The sequence below is a fragment of the Tamandua tetradactyla genome, chromosome 16 (assembly GCF_023851605.1).
Source record: "Tamandua tetradactyla isolate mTamTet1 chromosome 16, mTamTet1.pri, whole genome shotgun sequence".
Taxonomy (NCBI): domain Eukaryota; kingdom Metazoa; phylum Chordata; class Mammalia; order Pilosa; family Myrmecophagidae; genus Tamandua; species Tamandua tetradactyla.
In genome coordinates this window covers 11,403,318-11,426,482 of record NC_135342.1, presented here as the reverse complement: position 1 = coordinate 11,426,482, position 23,165 = coordinate 11,403,318, and the positions used below count along the sequence as shown (strand labels likewise).

Here is a 23,165-nt window from a genome sequence, read left to right as displayed (position 1 = left end):
AGATTGACCTTTTATTAAACTTCTCTGCTGAACTCACTTAATCTTAGTCATTTACAGGTTCTTCTGAATTCTCTATGATTCTCTATATGCAAATTTATGTCTTCAAAGAATAATGATAGTCTTTTTTCTACTTATTTTCTTATCCTATCATAACAGTGTTAGACAAATAAGTGCTACCTTTGGGGTGGAGGGATTAAGAAAGTGTACTAACTGGGAGGGGGTATGAGACGGGGTTCAGTGGGTGCAGGTAAGGCTCAGTTCCTAAATCTTGGCGGTGGTTACATGAGCACGTTCACTCCATGGTAATTCAAAATTTTATGAACTTTTCTGAGTTTGTGTTATACTTCAATAAATAGTTTAAAAATCACATTATTGTTGTGGCTATCATTTGTGGAATGTCCACAATTGACATTCTCTCCAAAAGACTTCCTGAAATTCTTTGATATTCTCCTTGCATATGGTCTGTAGAAAGTGATTCATTTCTAATGAGTATAAAAAGGGAAATGGCTGTATGTGGCTTCAGACACCACGTCATAGACACTGTGGCTTCCTGCTTGTATGCCAAGATTGTTTGCTCTGGGGCAAGTTAGCTGACATGGGGGACTGAGGCCTCCAGCCAAGAACCATGTGAATGAGCCTTCTTGGAAGTGTACCCTCCAGCCCCCAATCGAGCCTTCAGGATGACTGCAGCCCAGATAGATGTCAGCCTGGCTGGGACCTCATGAGGACCCCAAGCCAGAAGCACCTAGATTCCAGATTCCTGACCCTGAGAACTTAGGTGAGAGAATGGTTGTTATTTTAAGCTGCTAAGTTTCAAGGTAATATTTCACCTGGCAATAGAAAACTAATACAGCCATCTGGTAAAAGCATCCTAAAATATGTTGGCTTGACAGTCCCCAAATGCACCACGACAGCTCCTTTCCACACCCTACCTCCTTTTCAAAGGCTCTTACCACCTGTAGTTTCTCTCCAGAAACCAAGATACCCTGTCAGCTGAGGATCAAGTGACTGGGTGTGCCTAGAAGCCACTTGCTAGCCCTCCTTTGGGGCCAAAAAGGAAACAGAATTCATGCCAGCATGAGGGGCCATTTATTGTTCGGGGGCCGGACCCCCACGTTTTGGGGGAGTTCCTCCACTGCTTCCTCCCCCCATTGTCCCTGTGGACCCCTCAAGTGGCAGGTTGCTGAGTTGATCATGGAGGGAGCACATCTTCAAGTGTAGATAATCCAGAGCGGCCACCTTCTCCCTGCAGTGACGGAAAGTGGGACGTTGGTGCAGGCAAGGCTAGGTGGCAGGGTGCTAGGCTGGAAGGAGGGAGTGACCTTGACCCTTTTCCGAAGACCTCACCCTCCTCCCACGCCCTCAGCCTCCTTCCTCACTCCGGCTTCATCTTGTCCGTCAGCAGCAGGTTCTTGGCCCGCAGGGCTTCGTCTTGGGCCAGCCGAAGGGTGGAGCTCAGGGCCTCTGCCCTGACGTGTTTGGCCAAGGCCTGGCGCTCCAGCTCCTGGGGAGAGGAGTGTAGGCGCGGCTGGGCTTGCTGGACTGGGCTGGGGGTGGAGGGGGAGCTGGATCGCAGAGGGCAAGGGGCAGGGTCCCCTGGGGCCCACGTTCCTCCCCCAGAGTGCCCCACATCCCATCATGCCTCAAGCCTGAGACAGACCTCACCTTCTTGGAATACACTGATCTTCCAAGTCCCACTGTGCATTGTGCCTTTGTCTGTCCCACTGTGTGTCACCTATGAACTGCCTTCTATGACCTTCTATGTCTATGTAGTATATTGCAAGCCCACTGACCTACCATCATGCATTAGCCATGTGCCTGACCCCCAGCATCCCATAATGCACTGGGCTTCCATGTCCCATGATGCACCAAATCTATCATGTTGACCCCATGGCACAAGAGCCATGGTGCATATGATGTGTCTATGCCCCTGTATCCCATCACTTGAAGTTACATCCCATAATTTATAAGACCCCCACATCTCCTTATCATAAGGGTTTTTCTATCACAGCAACAGTCCTTAGTACTCTTGTTCTTCGTATCCCACAATGCCCCAGGCCCCATGTCCCAGCATACATTAGGCCAATATCCCATAATATCTTAGATCTCTCTATATATGTATTGCCCCATGAAGACTGAGGCTTCCTTCCCCACGATGCCTTACCTTACTTGACCTATATTTACTGGACCCCCATCTGACCCCCTACATGTCATGTAATACATTGCCTTGCTTGAGGTCTACCGATAATCAGGCCCATGTGCCATGATGCTTTAAACCAGTGTCTGCATCCCATAATGCACCAGGGTCTATGTCCCATCATGCATTGGGCTCCAGTCCCTCACCCCAGGTCCCATAACTGACTGGACCATGACTCATGAGCTGCCAAGCAGCCGGCCCCACGACGCCTCAGAGCTCTGCCTTTCCCCAGCACCAGCTGCCCACACACAACCCAGGCCTCCTCCTCCCGCCACACGCCAGCAGTACCCTCCCATTGACCTGACAGGAAAGCAAAATGGGGCATGGTGGCCCATGATCCCTGGTACCAGAATCTTCTTGTGGAGCCTCTGGCAGCTGGGGCAGGCAGGAGCCAGGCCCCTTTGCTTCACCTCGTCCACTAGTGGGGTCAGCGCTCGCTCCAGCAGCTGCTGCAGGGACTCTGTGGACAGCTGTTGCCCCTGGCTGGGGAAGGTGAAGGGGACCAAATGACAGTTGTCTTGTACTCATTCCATTCCCTGGATGCCCCGAGCTCACCCATGCAGCCCCAGTTCCCCTGTGCACCTATGCAACCTTCCTATAATGCTCCAGAGCCATCCTCCACTGCATCAGGTATCCTCGGTTCCCAAAGGCCACAAAAAGATTCACATTTCCCACACTATACTAGTTAGGCCTGATCCCAAGTAGTACTGGGAATCCTCTCTTTCTACAATGAATCAAGTTTTACATTCTTTGGCTCCCACTTTTTAGCAAAGTTTCCCCTCTCCCACAATGTAACCCATCCCAAACTTCCTACAAGGCACTGGAAATACATGTGCTATAAAATGCATAAAGTTTTTCTTGCATTCCTTATGGGAAGGGGAGAAACGTGGCTCCCATAAGGCAGCGAGACTAGCCAGTCCTACTACACATAGGGATTCCTTGTTTCCCACAACAGAACCACCTTGTGCCCCTCCCCCCCTCCCCCCAACTAAGGCCCCATTCCTCTTCAACGCCCTAACCCGGATGCACCTGGGGCCAGGCCCCGCCCCCTTACCTGGCACAGCGGGCACAGGAGCCTTGGGGGGACCGATCCAGGCTCATGGAAAGGTCAGACCCTCTTCGAGAGCCCTGGAATTGCCGCCCCAGCTCCTCCAGAATCGGTTTCACCGGGCCCAGCCCCTCCAGTTCGTTCCTCAGAGAAGCCACAGACACTGCGGAGCGCTCCACCCTGAGGCGGGAGAGGACCCAGTGCTGCGGAGCCTCTGGCCCGACCCCATTACTCTGGGCACAAAAGCCCCCTCTCCCTCTCTGCTCTGCTGAGCCTTCGCTCTGAGTTTTGAGGTCCGGAATGCCCTCCCTGCTCCCCATCTGGCCTTTCCAGGTCCCCCCTTTACCACGCCCATCTCCTTTTAAGGAATTGGCCACTCCCCATCCCTATTTGGCCCTGCCCCTCGGCCCTTGTTAGGTATGGAATCCCCGCCCTGCTCTCCAATTGGTCCTTTCCTCTGGAATTATGGCTCAGGGCCGCTAGGCCCCACCCGATGGCTGCCCCCGCCCCACGCTCCACCTTCCCTCAAGGCCCAGGCACCAGGCTGGGTCCACTTTGTCCCCTGCAGGCCCTCCCACGTCCCCAGCCCGCGCACCCGGCCCGGCCCTTACATGGTGCACAGCTCGTCCGCCCGGCCCCGCAGCTCCTGCAGCCCCCGGGCCGTCTGTGCCTGCTCGCGCTGCGCCCGCTCCCACTGGCCCAGGAAGCCGTCCAGCCTCCCGCCCAGGCCCCCGAGCAGCCGCAGGGCCTCCTGCACTGCCCCCTCCTCCTGATGCCACCTGGCGGCCAGCGAGGACACCTCCCTCCTGTGGGGGCGGAGGGAGGGAGAGGGTGGGGATCGGGTTTGGGTCCTGGCCCGCCCCACTCAGAGCACCCTGCCGGTCCCCCAATTCCGTTGTCCTGTTGTCCTGACCGTCTCCTGAAATCTGCCTGCAGAGCCTCGCCTCTGTCCCCGGATGGGCCAGGCGGGCCTCTCCCTCCTCCCGCCTCAGCACCCTCAGCCACGGCCTCTCCAAGATAACGTTCACCTCATCCTTGTCCTACTAACTTGGGCGCCCCCAGGGCCTGCCCACTCTCAAGTCTCATTTCCACCAGCTCCCTCAGGCCTGAGGAAGCTATACTCAAAAATCAGTTCTTCGAACCCAGTCCTGGCAGGACACCGCTCCCTTCGAGGGGGATCTTCGAGGCTCCACCCTGCCCCGCCCACCCCAGCTCCCCGAGGCTCCACCCTGCCCCGCCCACCCCAGCTCCCCGAGGCTCCACCCTGCCCCGCCCACCCCAGCTCCACGAGGCTCCACCCTGCCCCGCCCACCCCAGCTCCACGAGGCTCCACCCTGCCCCGCCCACCCCAGCTCCACGAGGCTCCACCCTTGCCACACCCACCTCAGCTCCTCCAGGCCGGAGGAGACCTTCTGCAACTCCTGCTCGTTCACCGTGGGGCACTCTCCTGCCCGGGGCCCCATTCCCCGGCCGCCGGGGGCCAGGCAGCGGAGCCTCGGGGGTTCGTCGGGGCTCCCTGGAGGCCCTGAGCAGCCCTGGGGCAGAGAGGCGGGGCCCAGGCCGTGCCGGGAGAGGCCGGCCTCCAGCTTCTGCTCCAGCTCCTGCAGCTCGGCCTCCTGCCTCCGCGGCGTCTCATCCTGCAGCTGCTGTTGGAGGTAGCGCAGCTTCTCCTGTGGGCGGGGGTGGGAGGGAGGCGTCACTGTGTCCAGCCCCCTGCTTCCCGCAACCACCTCCACCCCTAAATCTGCCCAATGAATCCCCGAAATTGTAAAGTTAAATGGGTATGTAGACAAGGTATGGGGAAGTCACCCTTAGAGTAGACGGGCAGCGTCTTGCTGTCATTAGGGAGGTGAAGATGACCCTTTCGGAGTCTGGCTGCAGCCCAACCCCAGAAAGCCTGCCTCCATGGGCCCATCCGCCCCAACTCCAATCCCCGAAGCTGTCAAATTTCAGATGCCCCCCCGAGCCCCGCCCCAGCCCCGCCCCCGCCCCGCCCCCTTACCTCCAGCAGGGCAGAATTCTGCTTCAGGACGTTGGTTTTGATTTCAGCATCTTCCACCGACCGGGTCACCTTGCGGCAGTTCTCCTGGGTCAGGACACCAGGGCGGGGGCCCTGCCTTCCCATTCCAGTTCCGCCTCCCGGCCCCTCGCCTCGCTGTTTCCATGCAGGCTCCATCCCCCACGCACGGGGGCCCACCCACTTGGTTCCCAAGTCCCGCCTTCTCCCTAATGGTCCCGCCCCTCGCCCCCTTGCTCCTCCCCTAGGGAGGGATGGGGGGTCTTCCCTCCCCGACCCCTCGCGAGCCACCCACTCCTGACCGCCAGCGGCCCACCTTGAGCTGACTGCAGTACCCCTCCAGCTCCTCCGCCTCCTGCCGCCTTCTCTCCAGGTTCTCGCTCAGCACTGAGCACTCGCTCTGGGGCGGGGGTGGGGGGTGGGATGGGGGGAGGGGTTAGCCGGGCCCTGAGGGGGCCACCCCACGGGAACGCGGGGCTGCAAAGGGATACTGCTGAGCCTCAAACTCAACTGGGCAATGGGTGCCGTGGGTTGGAGACAGCTTCTGAGAGGGGCCCCGGGCCCTGGAGGAAGAAGAGGTGTTGGGGGCGGGTCCTCACACCTGCAGTGTCTGCACGTGCTGGTTAACCCGGGTGGTCTTTTCCTTCAAGCTAGTGATGGAGTCTTTGGCACGAACCAATCCGCTGTTGACCCCGCTCTGGGGAAGAAGAGAAGACGCGTGCGTCAGGGGGTGCGGGCTGGACAGCCCCAATCTCGAGGAACATTCCAGAGCTGGGAGGCGGGGCTGGTTGGCTTTGAGCAAGGGCTTTGTGCCCCTCTGATTCGGGCGTTCCTGCTCCACAGAATCAGAGGATGCACTCAGTTTCTCCACAGTGGGCTTGAGAAAAATGAGGAGAATCCAAGACAGAATGTGAGGAAGCAGGCTCAGAGAAGGGGCCAAGGAAAGATGGTCTCAATCAAAAGTTGAAATAAATGCCCTTGGAATCCACAGACATAAATAAGACATATATATATAATATATATTATATATATAATATATGCATATTATATATTTTTGAAGGGATATATTCTTAAAATACATGTACTTTCCTTCCAGGCACTGGAGAGTTATAAAGATAATCTGCTTCTAGATAGGAGCACGCACCATATACCAGGCCAGACACTGACATGTGTGTCTTCTGATGCTCAGAACCACACCTCTTGAGGTGGGAAACGGTTTGCCCATTGTGCAGGTGAGGCAAATGAGGCTCAGATACACAGCAGGTTAGGCGGACTAACCCAGAGTTCAAGCCCAGAGAGTTTATTTTAAACCATGGTGCCATGCAACCTTACATTACCATGAAATGCTCTGTGGCTCAGGAGTGCTGTGTGTGGCAGAGGTAGCTACTTGTCCCCCAGGATCCATTCCCCACCTCTTCCTTATCTAAAGAAGAGTTGGGCTGGTGCATGACTGCCCAGCCAAAGACTACATTTCCCAGGCTCCCGTGCAGCTAGGTGTGACCATGTAATTAAGTTTTGGCCATTGGAATGGAATGTGAGTAGACATGATGTAGGCAATACCAATTCACGCCCTTAAAGGAGTGAGAACTTCCCCTCTTTCTCTCTTACCACTGGCTGGAATGCAAAGTTGATGGCTGAAGTCATGAGATGGAAGATGGAAATAGACAGAAGGAGCTTGAATCCCCAACATCATACTCAGTGGAGCCACCATACTCAATTCCAACCACCTTTGGGGACTTTTACATATGAGAGATAACATTTTCTATCTCGTTTAAACCATGTAATTTTGTGTCATTGTTACAGCAGCTGAACTTGTGATTTAACTAATGTACTGGTTTGAAAGTACTATGTACCCTAGAAAAACCATGTTTTAATCCTGATCCAATCTTGTGGGAGCAGCAGTTTCTTTTCATCCTAATTCAATAGTATAGGGCAGAAACTTTGATTAAATTATCTCCACCGAGACAAGACATGCCCAATTGTGGGTGTGACTTTTTGATTAGATGGAGATGTAACTGCCCATTCAGGGTGGGTCTTGATTAGTTTACTGGAGTTCTTTAAAAGAGGAAACATTTTGGAGAAAGCTAAGAAATGACAGAGCAGACAGAAACTTCAAAGGAGAACTGACACAGATGCCAACACTTGGAGAACAGAGATACGGATGTTTGGAGATGCTTGGAGCCCAGCAGATGTCACCATGAGATGTGAAGCAAGCCAGAACCTGGAAAGAGTCAAGGGAAGCTAAGAAAGGAAAGCCAGCCATGGAGAAGCCAACTGAGGAGTTCCCACAGGAACAGAGGCTGAAAGCAATGGCGCCCAGGAGCAAAGGAAAAGCAGATGACAGAAGTCTTCCTGACCCATTGACCTTTCTTGAATTATCTTGAATTATTATCTTTCTCTGGATGCCTTAGTTTGAACAATTTTATAGGCTTAGAACTGTAAACTTGTAACTTATTAAATTCCCCCTTAAAACAACCGTCCCAGTTCTGGTATATCATATTCCAGCAGCTTGTAAACTAACACAACTAATGTAACTTATATTCTCATTTCACAGTTGAAGAAAGGGAGATCCAAAGAGTCCCCCCTTGCAGCTGGTTATGACCATATGACTTAATTCCAGCCACTGGGATATAAATGTGTTAGTTGTGGGCACTGCATTATGCACAAAAGGCACAGGCATGATTCTCTTCCCTTTTCCCCTTTTTGATGGGGGAAAGTGGTGGTCAGAGCAACAGCTTAAAGAGGCTGAGCAACCAGAAGAAAGGAGCTTGCATTTGAAGAGCAGAGCTGCTCTGCTTGTTGAGGTTATTATGTCAGAACTGAACTATCCTGCTTAAGCCCTTCACTTTAGTTTTTATTCATAGTTGCTGAACTAACTAATACTCAAAGAGAAAGAGAAAAAAATTTCCTCCACTGTAAGATAAGGACAAAACTTTTCTTGCACGATTGCTTTAGAGGACAAGTGTGATAGGAAATACTGAATTGGGGTGATATCAGCAAAATGGTGGAGGAAGGATGTCTAAAATGTTACCCCACCATAAAAGCAATGAAAAAATAAATCTGGCAAAACTGTTGGAATCTATTTTTCTTCACAACTTTGAGTATTAAGCAAAGGCTTGCAGAACCCAAACAGTGACGCAAAAGAACTTGTGGAATATCAGTAAGAACAGGGAGATTTGTGGCTTTTTGACATCTTAGTCCCATCTCCAACTCCCCAGCTCAACAGTAATCTTGGAAAATAACAGGACACATTCCCTATACTAGAGGGAACAGAATGAGGCTGGAGTTCTTTCAAAGCCTTGTTCCCAAAAAATAGTGAGTCTTATTGAATTTTTCTGATGGCTCCCTAGAAGACCCTGTGCAAAAGAGTTGTCTTTATTTTACCTGACTCAGAATTCACATAGTGCTAAAAAGCATCTCTCCCACAGGGTAAGGACTCATTTGTTGAAAACGTTTACAGGTAAGTGAAAGGCAAACTCACCAAGAATGAGGTGGGACAAGGAGTTCAGACAAAGGCTTTATTTCGGGGAGAAACAGAGCCACCAAGGCAGCATTTCAAGAGAGAAATGGCTGCACTGAGGTGACAGGGGATAGAGTTTTTATGCCTTAAGACTTGGGGTTGGGTGCAAGGGTTAGGTAAGTTTCTATTGTCTAGCTTTCAGAATTAGGTTGGGGGTTAGGAGCAAGAGTTTTAATGTTGCTACTCCCTGAAATTATGCTTAACAGTTGGGGTAAACAATAGACTCACCAAGAAGCTTTAAAAAAAGTCTGAGGAATGAAACGTCCATAGGGATTTTGAAAATTTCTAACAAGTTCCTGGGTGTTTAGAAAGCCATGTACATATGCATATATGAGCACATGCTCAGGAAAGACCTGAGAAGAGCCTAAGCTCTCACCTTTGGCTGATCATGGGGCGCTGTAATAGGAGGAAGTGAAGGGTAAAGCAGAGTTGTAAACTGAATGGCTGAGGGTTGAAGGTGTACTTCAACTGGTACAGAGAGGCCCTCAGAAAAAGATTGGGATACTTTTGAGTTCCTGGCATTTATGGAAATCTCTGTCCAATCATTAGCTGATCACTAAGCTAACAGATTTCAGTGGCTAAACACTCTAACTCAAAGGTTAGAGGCTTTGCAAAATTAAGAAAAGTTAGTAAACAAACAATAGCTACAAAAAGCAGCAACAACCACAAACCCTTGGGAGGGGAGAAAAATATATTTGCAGAGTCTCCACATTATAATATTTAAAAATGCAGCTTTCAAAAAAAAATTATGAGGGATGGAAACACACTGGGAAAAAACACAATATAAATAGTCTCTGAGAAAGCTCAGACTTGGACTTACTACACAAAGATTTTAAATATGGTCAAGGAGCTAAAGGAAGCCATGCCTAAAAACTGAAGTTAAGTCACTAAATGGAGACTATCAATAAAGAAATATAAATGATAAAAAGAAACCAAACATAAAACACAATTCATATTGTATTGAAAATTACAATAACTGAAATGAAAAGTATATTAGAGGGGCTCAACAGAAGATTAGAACAATCAGAAGAAAGAATCAGCAAACCTGAAGATTGGTCAATTGAGAGTACCCAGACTGAGGACTAGAAAAAATATATACAGAATTAAAATTAATAGAGTCTCACAGACCTGTAGGACACCATGATGCATAGTGATAAGAACATTATGGAAGCCCCCAAATGAGAACTGAGAGAGAAAAGGGGGAAAAAGAATGCTTTAAAAATCGCCAAAAACCTACCAAATTTGATAAGACATGTATCTACACATACAAGATGCCCACAGAATTCAAAGTAGGATAAATGTAGAGATCCACACCCTAGACACATCATAATCAAACTGTCAAAAGACAAAAACAAGGAGTGAATATTGAAAGAAAGAGAGAAGTGATGTATCTTATACAAGAGATCCACTTTAAGATTGATTGCAATCCCCAAGGCAACCATTTAGAAAACTGAAAAATATGATTTTTCCTACAATAAATGACAAGGGAATTTAAAATGGTGTATTAGAAAATATATTATTAACACAAAAGGCAGTTATGGAGGAATTAAAGAACAAAAGACATAAGACATACAAAAAAATAGCAAAATGGCAGAATTCTTACTGTACTGGTAATTGCATTACATGTAAAGGGATTAAACTCTCCAACTAAAAGACAGAGATCAGCAGAATTTTTTTTTTTAATGACAGTTTTCTGGCAGATGATCTCTCAACTAGAATACACCTCTCACAAAAGGATCTCCTTCATCCCTCTACAGAAGAGAAGAAAAGAAAGGACATAAAGAATTTCCTGGTATAGCACTCCAGTGCCCATATCATGGATGTGAAATGTTCAGAAAACTAAGCACAACAGTAGCTTTGTGTGTTGGCTGTTCCGTGTTCTCTGCAAGAGGAACATAAAAGCTTATACAGGGATACTCTCTCAGTGAGAAGCAGCACTAAAAGCACCCCAAGTCAAAATGGGTGAAAACCATCCTGATAAACACATTTTAGATCTAGAAAACTATCCAACTATATGCTGTTTACAAGAGACTAACTTTAGATTCAAAGACATAAATAGGTTGAAAATAAAAGGATGAAAAAGAGAGTCTGTGTGAACAGTAACAAAAAGAGAGCTGGAGTAGTTCTATTAACTAGATAAAATAAACTTTAAGACAAAAAATGTCACTAGAGACAAAGAAGAACATTTTATAATGAAAAAATTCATTAAAAAGATATAATTACAAACATGAGTGCACCTAACAACAGAACCCCAAAACATATGAAGCCAAAACTGACAGAACTGAAAGGAGAAATTAAAAATTCAACAATAATGGCTACAGACTTCAATACCATGCTTTCAATAGTGGACAGAACTAGACAGAAGAGCAACAAGAAAATAAAAGATAGAACAACACTATAAACTAGAGCTAATATACATCTATAGTACACCCTGCCAACAGCAGAGGATGCATTTTTCTTAAATGTAATTGAAATATTCTACAGAATAGATTATATGTTAGGCCACAAACCAGTATCAATAAATTTAAAGGGCTAGAAATCATACAAAGAATGTTTTCTGACCACAGTGAGACTAAATTAGAAATCATTAATAGGAGGAAATTCGGAAAACTCACAGTTATGTGGTCATTTAAAAACACATTTTGGGCGGGCCGCGGTGGCTCAGCGGGCAAAGTGCTTGCCTGCTATGCCGGAGGACCTCGGTTCGATTCCCGGCCCCAGCCCATGTAACAAAAAACGGAAAAAACAAAATACAAGAAAATGTTTAAAGATGTTTCCCTTTCTTCCTTCCTTCCTTCCTTCTATCCTTCCTTCCTTCTCTCTCTGTCTTTCCTTAAAAAAAAAAAAAAAAAAAAAAAAAAAAAACATTTTAAAGAACCAATGGGTCAAAGAAGAAATCACAAGGGAAATTAGAAATAATGAAAATGAAAACACAAACATGCCAAAACTTATGGGATGTCGTGAAAGCAGTGCTCAAAGGGAAATTTTTAGGTGTAAAAGCCTCGATTAAAAAATCTCAAAATCAATAACCTCACCTTCTACTTTAAGCTAGAGAAGGAACAAACTAAACCACAGGAAGGAAATAATAATGATTAGTGTGGAATAAAATGAAATAGAGAATAGAAAAGCAATAGGGAAAATCAATAAAACCAAAAATGGTTTCTTTGAAAACATCAACAAAACCGACACATCTTTAACTAGACTGATCAAGGAAGAGAAGGAGAAAACTCAAGTTACTAAATCAGGAATGAAAGAGGGGATATTATTATTGGTCGTAAAGAAACCAAAAGAATTATAAGGGAGAGGGGCCAGCCTTTCCACAACATCAGCTAGTTCCATCTCCCTACCCTTATTATTCCAAGAAAAAGTTTGAATGGGCATAGCCCAAATATCCCTAAAGAGTGGGAGAAAGATCCAAGGTGATGGCAGAGCTATAAAGTGAAGGTAGGGTTTAACAAACGAGTATGATTGCTGAATCATTATACTGAGATTTCTTTTATTCTTCAGTATCTTAGAGCAGCTAGAAGTAAAACCTAAAATTGTGGAATTGTAACCCATACCAAACTCTGAAATCTGTTCTTACAACTAATTGTTGCCAAGTGCTTTGAAATTTATTGCTTTTTTTGTAATACATTATTTTTCACAAAAAAAAAGAAACAAAAGTCGATTGTGATGATAAAAAACATTTATTCTTTCTAGCCTCCAATGTTCTGGAGCAGCTAGAAGGAAAAATCTGAGATGATGGTATGGTAGCTCATGACAAACTCTGAGATCTGTCCTATAACCACTGGTTGAAGAGTGCTCTGAAAACTACTACTTTGTCCTTTCTTTGCTTTGTATATATATTATATAATAAAAAAGTTTTTTTAAAAAAGGCATTATAAGGGAATACTATGGACAACTGTATGTCAACAAATTAGATAACCTAGATAAAATGGACAAATTCGTAGAAATACACAGACTACAAAAATGGACTCATGAAGAAGTAGAAAACCTGAATAGACTTACAACAAGTAAAAAATTTAGTTTGCAATCAAAATCTTTCAGCAAAGAAGTACTAGGACCAGATAGCTTCCTGGTGAATTCTACCAATTGTTTAAACACAAATTGACACTAATATGTCTGAAACTCTTTCAAAAAATAGAAGAGGAGGTGTGCTGGTTTGAAACCTCAGGCACCTTAGAAAATCCGTGTTCTTTTAATCCAGTCTTGTGGGGGTAGACCTACTGTTGGGTGGGACCCTTTGATTAGGTTGTTTCCATGGACTTGTGACTCCACCCATTCAGGGTGGGTCTAATCAGCCTACTGGAGTAATATAAGAGGGAGACCTTTTGGTGAAAGCAGATGATTAGAGACAAAAAATGGTCCAGGAGATGCTAAGCTAAGAGATGAAATCCAGAGTTTGCCCCTGAGAAGCTGAGAGAGGACCCATAGACACTTAGAGAGGAAAAATGCTCAGGAGAGGCCAGAAAGACCCACAGGAGCTGAGAGAGCCATTTTGGAAACCAACCAGGAGAGATGGGCCAGTAGACATCACCATATGTCTTCTCATGTGACAGAGAAACCCAGGACGTGATTGGCCTTTCTAGAGTGAAGATAGCCTCTAAATGCCTAAACTGGACATTTTCATGGCCTTAGAACCGTACATTTGTAATCTAATAAATCCCCATTGTAAAAGCCAATCAATTTCTGGCATACTGCATTCCGGTAGCATTAGCAAACCAAAACAGGAGGAAACACTTTCCAACCTATCCTATGAAATTTTACTCTGATATCAAAACAAGACTAAGACTTGACTAGAAAATATAACTATGGACTATTAACCCTTACGAAAGAGTGATTATTTTAACCTCAACAAAATACTTACTAGCCAAATCCAGGAGCATATAAAAAGGATTATACACCATGATCAACTGGGGTTTATCCCAGGAATGCAAGGTTGGTTCAACACATGAAAATCAATCAATCATATTAATAGAATAAAGGGGGAAAACACATGATCATCTCACTAGATGGAGGAAAATATTTGACAAAATCAACACCATTTCAATAATAAAATCATTCAAGAAAATAGGAATAGAAGAGAACTTCCTCAACCTAATAAAGAATATCAACAAAAAATCCCAGAAAACATGGCAATTTAAAATATGTCCATAAATTATTTGAAGATCCTTTAACATGTGGAGCCTAATTCCCTTCCCTTGAGTGTGGTCTGGATTTAGCAATTCGAGTTTAGTAAATAAAGTAAGGCAGAAGTGATGGTGGGTGACTTAAGACACTAGTTCATAAAAGGGTCTGTGGGGACTTCCGGGCCAAGATGGCGGCTTAACAATGTGCACATTTTAGTTCGTCCTCCAGAAAAACTAGTAAATACCAGTAACAGTACAGAACAGCTCCTGGGGCCACGTCAGTGCCTGGACACACAGTGTACTCAAGTCTGGACCAGCTGGACCGGCTGCGAGCCCCCCCAGAACCATGAGTTCCCAAAGCCGTGGCGGCTGGCGCCTCTCCCCCACAGGCCACTTCCCAGAGGGGAAAGGAAAGCACTTTACCAGCAGCAGGGGCTGAACCCAACCAAACGCCAATTGTGTAATTAATTAACAAATTCTGACTACTAAAAATAGGCCTCCAGCTCAGGTGAACCTGGTCAAAGCGGAGGTTGCTGATTTTTGCCCCTAGCTGAGCGGGCAGGGATGACAGAAAAAAAAAAAAAAGAAAACCGAGGTTTTTGTGGCTGTGTTTCTACAAAGGCTTGACTGCCTTTGGATACAATGGCAGGGTTTCTCAGGCTGCAACTGCCCCAGGCATAGGCAGAAACAAGCTTGTTTGAGGGCTTGTCTGGAGCCTGTGCCTTCCCCAGGGGAGGGGTGAAACCCAAATCAGGTGGAATCCCTCCCTCAAGGAATTCAGACACCAGGGCTTGGTAATTTGAAGCCATTAAAATCAGCCTGCAACCTCTCCTGTGTCCCCACCGTGTCCCCAGCAGGGAGAGTCTGCCAAAGTTAAAGGTACTGCATCATCTTATGCTGGTGGGACCTGCAGGCAGACAAGCACCACATACTGGGCAGGATAAGAAAAACAAAGTCCAGAGACTTCACAGGAAAGTCTTTCAACCTACTGGGTCTCACCCTCAGGGAAAACCAAGGCAGGTGACTCTTTCCTCCTGATAGGAGGACAGTTTGGTCTGGGAAAATCTGGCTGGGGTCTATAATACCTAAGTAAACCCTCTTAAGTGTGTGTGTTTGTTGGGGAAGGCACCATACAAACAGGGCAAGAAACAAGAAAACAAGAACTGAAAAATTCTCCTCTGTTAAACAAAACCTAAGCTAGAAGTCCAGATAAAGCTGAACTGAATATCAAAGAACAGATAGACAACAAATTCATCCAGCAAGAAAACGCTAGGTAAAAGAAGTGAAAGCAATCTCCAGAATAAACTAATTAAGGTAATTAGATGCCTAGATGCCAGCAAAAAATAACAATCACATTAGGAAAACTGAAGATATGGCCCAGTCAAAGGAACAAACCAACAATTCAAATGAGCTATAGGAGCTGAAACAATTAATTCAGAATATACGGACAGACATGGAAAACCTCATCAAAAATCGAATCAATGAATTGAGGGAGGATATAAAGAAGGCAAGGAATGAGCAAAAAGAAGAAATGGAAAGTCTGAAAAAACAAATCACAGAACTTATGGGAATGAAAGGCACAGTAGAGGAGATGAAAAAAAACAATGGAAACCTACAATGGTAGATTTCGAGAGGCAGAACATAGGATTAGTGAACTGGAGAATGGAACATCTGAAATCTGACAAGAAAAAGAAAACATAGGGAAAAAAATGGAAAAATATGAGTAGGGACTCAGGGAATTGAAGGACAATATGAAGCGCATGAATACATGTGTTGTGGGTGTCCCAGAAGGAGAAAAACTGATGGAGGAAATTATCACTGAAAATTTCCCAACTCTTAGGAAAGACTTAAAATTACAGATCCAAGAAGTGCAGCATACACCAAAGAGAATAGATCCAAATAGACATACTCCAAGACATTTAATAATCAGAATGTCAGAGGTCAAAGAGAAAGAGAGGATCTTGAAAGCAGCAAGAGAAAAGCAATCCATCACATACAAGGGAAGCTCAATAAGACTATGCGCAGATCTCTCAGCAGAAACCATGGGGGCGAGAAGACAGTGGGATAATATATTTAAATTATTAAAAGAGAAAAACTGCCAACCAAGAATTCTATATCCAGCAAAATTGTCCTTCAAAAATGAGGGAGAAATTAAAACATTTTCAGACAAAAAATCACTGAGAGAATTTGTGACCAAGAGACCAGCTCTGTAAGAGACAGATACGAAGACAGAAGAGAGAGATGTGGAGAAGAGTGTAGAAAGGAAGACTATGAGTAAAGGTAAAAAGAAGGAAAATTAGATATGACATATAAAATCCAGAAGGCAAAATAGTAGAAGAAAGTACTACCCATGCAGTAATAACACTAAATATTAATGGATTAAATCCCCCAATCAAAAGACATAGACTGGCAGAATGGTTTAAAAACAGGACCCATCTATATGCTGTCTCTACTCAAAGGACATGAGGGCAAGGACACGTATGGACATTTGCACACCAATGTTTATAGCAGCATTATTTACAATTACCAAGAGATGGAAACAGCCAAAATGTCCATCAACAGAAGGGTGGCTAAACAAACTATGGCATATACATACACTGGAATATTATGCAGCTGTAAGACAGAATAAAGTTATGAAGTATGTAACAACATGGATGGACCTTAAGGACATTATGCTGAGTGAGATTAGTCAAAAACAAAAGGACATGTACTGTATGGTCTCACTGATATGAACTGACATTAGTCAACAAATTTGGAATATTTCGTTGGTAACAGAGACCATCAGGAGATAGAAATAGGGTAAGATATTAAGTAATTGGAGCTGAAGGGATACAGACTGTGCAACAGGACTGAATATAAAAACTCAGAAATGGACAGCACAATACTACCTAACTGTAATACAATTATGTTAAAACACTGAATGAAGCTGAATGTGAGAATGATAGAGGGAGGAGGGCTGGAGGCATAAATGAAATCACAAAGAAAAATAGACGATAAAGTTTGAGATGGTATAATCTAGGAATGCCTAGAGTGCATAATGATAGTGACCAATTGTACAAATTTTAAAAATGTTTTTGCATGAGGAAGAACAAAGGAATGTCATTACTGCAGGGTGCTGAAAATTGATGGTAATTAATATTTTAAAATTTCAACTTATGTGTGAGACAAAAGCAAAAAATATTTATTTGGTGCAAAATTTATATTTTGACTAGTGCATGTCCTAATATAACTTATGTAGATAGGTGGTTGAACAACATAAGTACATGGAACCTTGAGTAGGAAATGAGATTTTGCTGGTTTGTCCACAGTGATGCCCTGATGAATCCCAGAGAGATTTGATCAGTGAGTGGAAAAGTATTTGCAAAGTCCCCTTCGGGGAATGGTGACAACAGGGGAAAATTCAACTTCCCCAAGTTGAATTCTTGATATTCTCACAAGCAGTGTGGACAACCAAAGCTATAGGCTGCGCCCCCAGTCTTGGGGTTTGTTCATATGAAACTTACCCCACAAAGGATAGGTCAAGTCTACTTAAAGTTAGGCCTAAGACTCACCCCCAAGAGAGTCTCTTTTGTTGCTCGGATGTGGCCTCTCTCTCCAGCCTACACAACAAGCAAACTCACCACCCTCCCCCTGTCTACATAGGACATGACTCCCAGGAGTGTGAACCTTCCTGGCAACGTGGGACAGAAATCCTAGAATGAGCGGAGACTCAGCATCAAGGGATTGAGAAAACCTTCTTGACCAAAAGGGGGAAGAGTGAAATGAGACAAAGTGTCAATGGCTGAGAGATTCCAAACAGAGTCGAGAGGTTATCCTGGAGGTTATTCTTATGCATTAAGTAGATATCACCTTGTTATTCAAGATGTAATGGAGAGGCTGGAGGGAAGTGTCTGAAAATGCAGAGCTGTGTTCCAGCAGCCATGTTTCTTGAGGATGATTGTATAATGATAAAGCTTTCACAATGTGACTGTGTGATTGTGAAAACCATCTGTGTGATGCTCCTTTTATCTACCTTGTCAACAGATGAGTAGAATATATGGAATAAAAATAAATAATAGGGGCAAAAAATGTTAAAATAAATTTAGTTTGAAATGCTAGTGATCAATGAAAGGGAGGGGTAAGGGGTATGGTATGTATAATTTTTTTTCTGTTTTCATTTTATTTTTTTCTGTTGACTTTTATTGCTTTTTCTGAATTGATGCAAATGTTCTAAGAAATGATCATGATGATGAATATGCAACTATGTGATAATATTATGAATTACTGATTATATACTGATTATATACGTAGAATGGAATGATTATATATTAAGAATGTTTGTGTTTCTTTGTTGTCATACTTTTATAAATTTAAAATTAAAAAAAAAAAAAAAGGTCTGTGGCTTCCTGCCTGAGCTGTTTGGTCTGGGAGACAATAACAGCCGTGTCATAAGCAGCATGTTTTTGAGAGAAACTGAGGCCTCCAGCCAACAGCCAGGTACAACCTTCAGGCCTTGAGATGCCTGTAGCCCCAGGTGAAATGTTGACAGTAACACAGAACTGCTATTCCGTCCTAGGTTTGCTGTTTGAAGCTGCTAAATTTGGGGGTCATTTGTTTCACAGCATTAGATAACCAATACACAAACTGATCTTTCTAAACTGAAGACACAGAAGGTCTTGGGTTTCCTGTAGGCAACCTGTTCTGGGAACTTGGGGAAGCAGGTCCTATGGTCAACCCCCAGTCTTCCCACTTGCTAACTGTGTGACCTAGGAGACGGGATGTCACCTCTCTCTGCCTCTGTTTCCCTATCTATAAAACGGAGATAGGAGTGACAGCTACCTTTACCGGGCTGCAGTGGGAAGGAACATGGACTAACCCAGAAAAGGACCATGGTCAAAACTCCGAAAAAGGGAAGGGGTGGCTGGGGTCCCTGGAGGTGTTAGCTCCCATGAGGACAGATCCAGGGAGCAGTTAAGCCAGAGCCTGTCAGCCTTGGCTGAGCAGTGGGTGTTATAACTCCTGGGGGCAAATCTCTCTTTGGCCACCCAAGTGAGACTCTAGGCAATCCAATTTCCGCTCCAAACCAGTCTGTTTCTTCTCCCATAAAATGGAAATAATACCTTGTTCAGACGGCAGGGTTACCGAGATGATGTAATCAACATGTAAATACGGCGATTAGCATTAAAAATCATGATAATAGGACAGGATCTACCTTGAAGGTGCCTTAGAAACACCTGGGAAATCTGCAGATGGAGGGCAAGGCCCAGCAAGGGTTACATGACCTGCCCTGTCAATCTTAGCCACTGACTCACTGCGTGACTTTCCAAAAGGCAACGTCACCTTCTCTGGGCCTCAGGTGGCTCGTTTGGGCTCGTAAAGATAGGATGTCCCAACTTAAGACAGGGGCCACGCCTTGTCGTCTTCACTGTTTCCCCACCTCCGTCTCTCCCTCCTCTGGAAATGACCCCCTCTCAAACAGGGTCTTCATTGCCCACAGCTCTCCGTCCCCCTCTCTCTGGGTCTCCGTCCCCCTCCCTCTGGGTTTCTGCCCCTTCTCTCTGCCTCCCTTGCGAGTGTCTTCCTTGACACAGCCTGGGTCCTGTGCCCCTTCCCGCTGTCACATACACCCTTGGCCTTGGCTGTTATTATTTTTTCCATCTCACCCAGAAGGCCCGGGAAGCCCGTGGAGGTCTTCCCCCCACCCCCCCACCCCCAGCTACCCCAGGATGCGCTCGCCACTGAGTCAGCTTTTCATCCCCTGCCCGGGGCCCTTTCCCAGGCCTGGGATCTGCTGGAGGTCTTGGCTCAGAAGTAACTCTCACGGGACACAGATGCCGCAGGGAGAGGGTGGGAAGGGCTGCCGGGCAAGTCCTCAGGCCGTCCAGTCCTGCGCCCCGTTCCCCTCTCCCCATCCTGGCTCAGTTCCTGAACGCCCACCCGGACCCTCACCCAGCCTCGCGCGAGCCTCCTGGCCTCCAGCCTCCCCCTTCCAGACGCCCTTCCGTGGGCCTAGCGGGGTCTTTCAAGAGAAAGCGAGAACATTTGTTTAATGTCACACCCACTCAGCTTCTAGCGCCGGGCCCTCTTCTTACAAGCGCCATCCTGCAGGCATCACTACCTCCTGTCGTGGCTGGGTTTCCATCTTTCAACTGGGCACCCTCACAGAACTTCAAAGGGAAGAGAACGGGACCTCCACCCTAAGGGACGTGGCCCATGAGCTCACACTGGCCCCCCATCGCCCTCGGGAAAATGCCCGTGGTTCTGAGCCTCCGCCCTCCCCATCCCCAACGCTGCACTCCAGCCCCCTCCCCCGACCCCACCCCTGGCCCTGCCTCCTGCTCTTTTCAACCCTGCCCATTCTCGCACATGTCCCTCCGTGTAGCTGGAACACACTTTCTCATCTTCTGCCTGGGGAGCGCCTTCTTTATCCCCAAGATTCAGTTTATGTGCTGCCTTTTCTGGAAAGTTCTTTCTAGACCATTCCTGGATGGACCAAAGCCTCCTTCTTCAGAGCTCCCACCTCTGCTGCTCCCCCAGCCTGACCCCTAGGCCGCTATCTACCCCTTACAAGCTGCATGACCTTCCATAAAGCTATTTAACCTCTCCGGGGCTCGATATGTTCATCTGCAAAATGGTACAAACAACAACCATGAACATAAAAAATAACAGCTACCGCTCACTCAGTGCCTGCCAGCGCTGGGCGTGACGCTCAGTGTTCTACCTCGGTGAACTACCCTTCAATTCATGACAAACTTATGAGGCGAGACCTCTTCTAATCAGAATTCTGTAGACGTACACTCAGCAGTAGACATTCAAGAAATATTTGTTTGAAGAACAGATGCATGACTCTCTGTTTTACAGATGAGGAAATCGAGGATCTCAGAACACAGAAAGTGCCTGGCAAATGCACCTCATTATCATCATCCTGATTGCAGTTATTTTAAGTTTGATTCTTGGTGTCCATGTCTGCCAGAGCCCAGGGGAAGCCTTGGGAGGTAATTCAGTGACCAAGCAGAGGTGCCCCATGCTCCAGCCAGGAACTACCCTAGCTTTTGCTCACCTCCCAGTTTTGCCCCAAACTCTAGGGTGATCCCCTCAGAGAACTCCTTTTCATCCATCAAGGCCCAGTTCCAACACCACCTCCTCTAGGAAGTCTTCCCGGCTTTCCCCAGCCTGGTTTGAGGGGTCCTTGTCTGGGACCTCAGCACCACCTTCATCATGGCCTCTGTCACCCAGGCTGTGTCCATCTCCCCCACTGGACTGAGAGCTCCCCAAGGGCAGTGAACTCAACTGATTCTTGTCTGTGTCCCCAGCCCCGTGCAAGACATGTAGCAGTGACTGAAAGAACCAAAACAAACCCCAAGACAGCAGGGATCATTTGCCAAGGACAAAACCAATTCATGGCCGGCTGTCAAAGGAGGCAGAGGCAGATCACCTGGGCCTTAAAGAGCAACCAAAACCTTCTCATGTCAAATCAAGAGCCCCTTCCCCACCCTCAGCGTTTGCCTACCACCGGGTCAAGCCCCCTTGTCTTCCCCAGCCGGGGCCTCTCACCAGGATTTCCGTGATGTCTGGGTCATCTGGAGCCCAGGGTGGCGGCGGGGAGGCGGGAGGTCCGGGCAGTGCAGGGGGGCCACCACTCTCTTCCGCGGTCGACTCTGTCCCTGAGGAGTCAGCGGGCTCCACGGCGGCCAGGTTGAGCAGGGACACGTTGGTGCAGGCGGAGGACCGCTTGAGGTTCAGGCACCAGTGCATCGGCTCGTGCGACATCCGGGGCTCCACCCTGGAGAGGAGAGACAGGCCGAGGGGTCGGGACACAGCCCCCATGGGGTGCAGCCCCTCCTGCCTCCACACCACCTCCTCCCCTGACTCCAGCCTCACTGCCTGCTTTCTTCTCCCTTCCATTTCCTCGCTGACTACTTTCTTCTTCCTTCTCATCCCGCCGCCTACTTTCTCCTTTCCCCTTCCCTGCTGCCTTGTTTCTTCTTTCTTATCATCCCCGCCTTTCTTTTTCTTCTCCCTTTTCATCCCAGCTGTCTACTTTCTTCTCCTTTCCCCACTGACTATGCTCCATCACCACTTTCCTCTCCCTTCCCCAGTTCCTCTCTCCCTTTTCCTTCCCCAGTGAGTGTTCCCTCCCTGCATCCACCACTGCCCTCCCCTCTACTGTGTCTGCCTCTGCCCCTTGCACTCTGCCTTCTTCCTTCCCCTCCCCCCTCGCCCCTGCCCTCTGGCTGTGCCTCCTCTGCCCTCCCCCTCCCCTTCCTCCAGCACCCACGGTGGGACTTGGGCTCTGATGGAGGCAGCGCTGGGCGCTAGGACCGTCCCCGACAGGGTGCGACAAACCCACCCGTGGAACGACACGGCCTTCTTTTTCTTCGTGATCCCCTTGGCCGGGCTGAGCACCCCCCCGGGGGCCTCTGGGAGCAGCTGGGAGCGGCTCTCGACCCCCGCGGGGGGATCCCCGGCCTCGTGAATTTCTTTGGACTGCCAGATTGTTTTCACCACCACGCTCGCCATGGCATGGGGGGGTCCTGCTCCCAGGGGCTCTTTCCTCTGAGACTCGCCACCTACTCTGACCGCTGAACCTCAGAGCCCCTGCCCCCTCAGCCCGCCTCACAAAGGGCCCAACCAACTGGGCCCCCGGGTGGGGGTAGGGGAGGTGACCCAGGAAGGGAGAGAGGCCCTGGCTCATGGAACCTTCCAGAAACTCTCATGGACTACCCCCACCTCTGAGGCTTCCAATTCTACCCCAGCGTGCCCCCGGCCTCTCAGAGCCACACCGGACCTCCTCAAATTTTAGTTCAAGACTTACAACAAGTGGGCCCTGGGGTTCCTGGGGTGAGGGGGGGGTGTCCTCTGACCTCTGACTCCCCTCTTCCTGAGAACAAACGTGGGGTCATTACAGCCCCCCACTCTCATACTTGATGGTTGGCCCAATGCCGGGGATCTGGTGTTTTTGGGGGGCCTGGGAGGTGGTGGCCAATGAGCACGGATGTAAGCCCCTGACCATTTCCTACGGGGGAGCAACAAGACAGATGCACAGACAAAAAAACACTGGGCGTGGACGCATGATGGAAAGGGAATGGAAATGGGGTGACGGCAGGCACATACCTCTGTCAAAACATGTCGCTTTGTGCCCTGCACGTCTGTGCCTCTTATTGCATGTGCATTTTACCTGCTGAAAAAGAATCTAAACGTGATTGTATAACGATAAAGCTTTCGCAATGCGACTGTGTGATTGTGAAAACCTTGTGTCTGATGCTCCGTTTACC

The 23,165-nt window shown here is 47.3% G+C and overlaps 1 protein-coding gene across 14 annotated transcripts; it reads right to left on the bottom strand.

The window, feature by feature from the left end:
* Window positions 1-1,066: 1,066 nt before the first annotated feature.
* Window positions 1,067-22,523, bottom strand: TSKS (testis specific serine kinase substrate). Of its 14 annotated transcripts, none has more exons than XR_013163334.1 (11): window positions 22,169-22,522; window positions 21,445-21,673; window positions 5,864-5,959; window positions 5,579-5,662; window positions 5,248-5,358; window positions 4,629-4,915; window positions 3,857-4,051; window positions 3,252-3,425; window positions 2,498-2,680; window positions 1,380-1,504; window positions 1,067-1,246 (listed from the first exon to the last, which is right to left on the bottom strand). XR_013163334.1 is itself a non-coding variant. In XM_077131094.1 (11 exons), exons 1-10 carry the CDS (start codon window positions 22,408-22,410, stop codon window positions 1,376-1,378), a joined length of 1,773 nt encoding a protein of 590 aa, XP_076987209.1. In that variant the 5' UTR covers window positions 22,411-22,523; the 3' UTR covers window positions 1,067-1,246; window positions 1,348-1,375. The 14 variants fall into 14 exon arrangements, 13 of the variants coding, with proteins under 13 accessions (XP_076987209.1, XP_076987201.1, XP_076987200.1 ...); XM_077131094.1 differs by having other exon boundaries at window positions 1,348-1,547; window positions 22,169-22,523; XM_077131086.1 differs by having other exon boundaries at window positions 1,348-1,547; window positions 2,545-2,680; window positions 22,169-22,520.
* Between the last annotated feature and the right edge of the window lie 642 nt (window positions 22,524-23,165).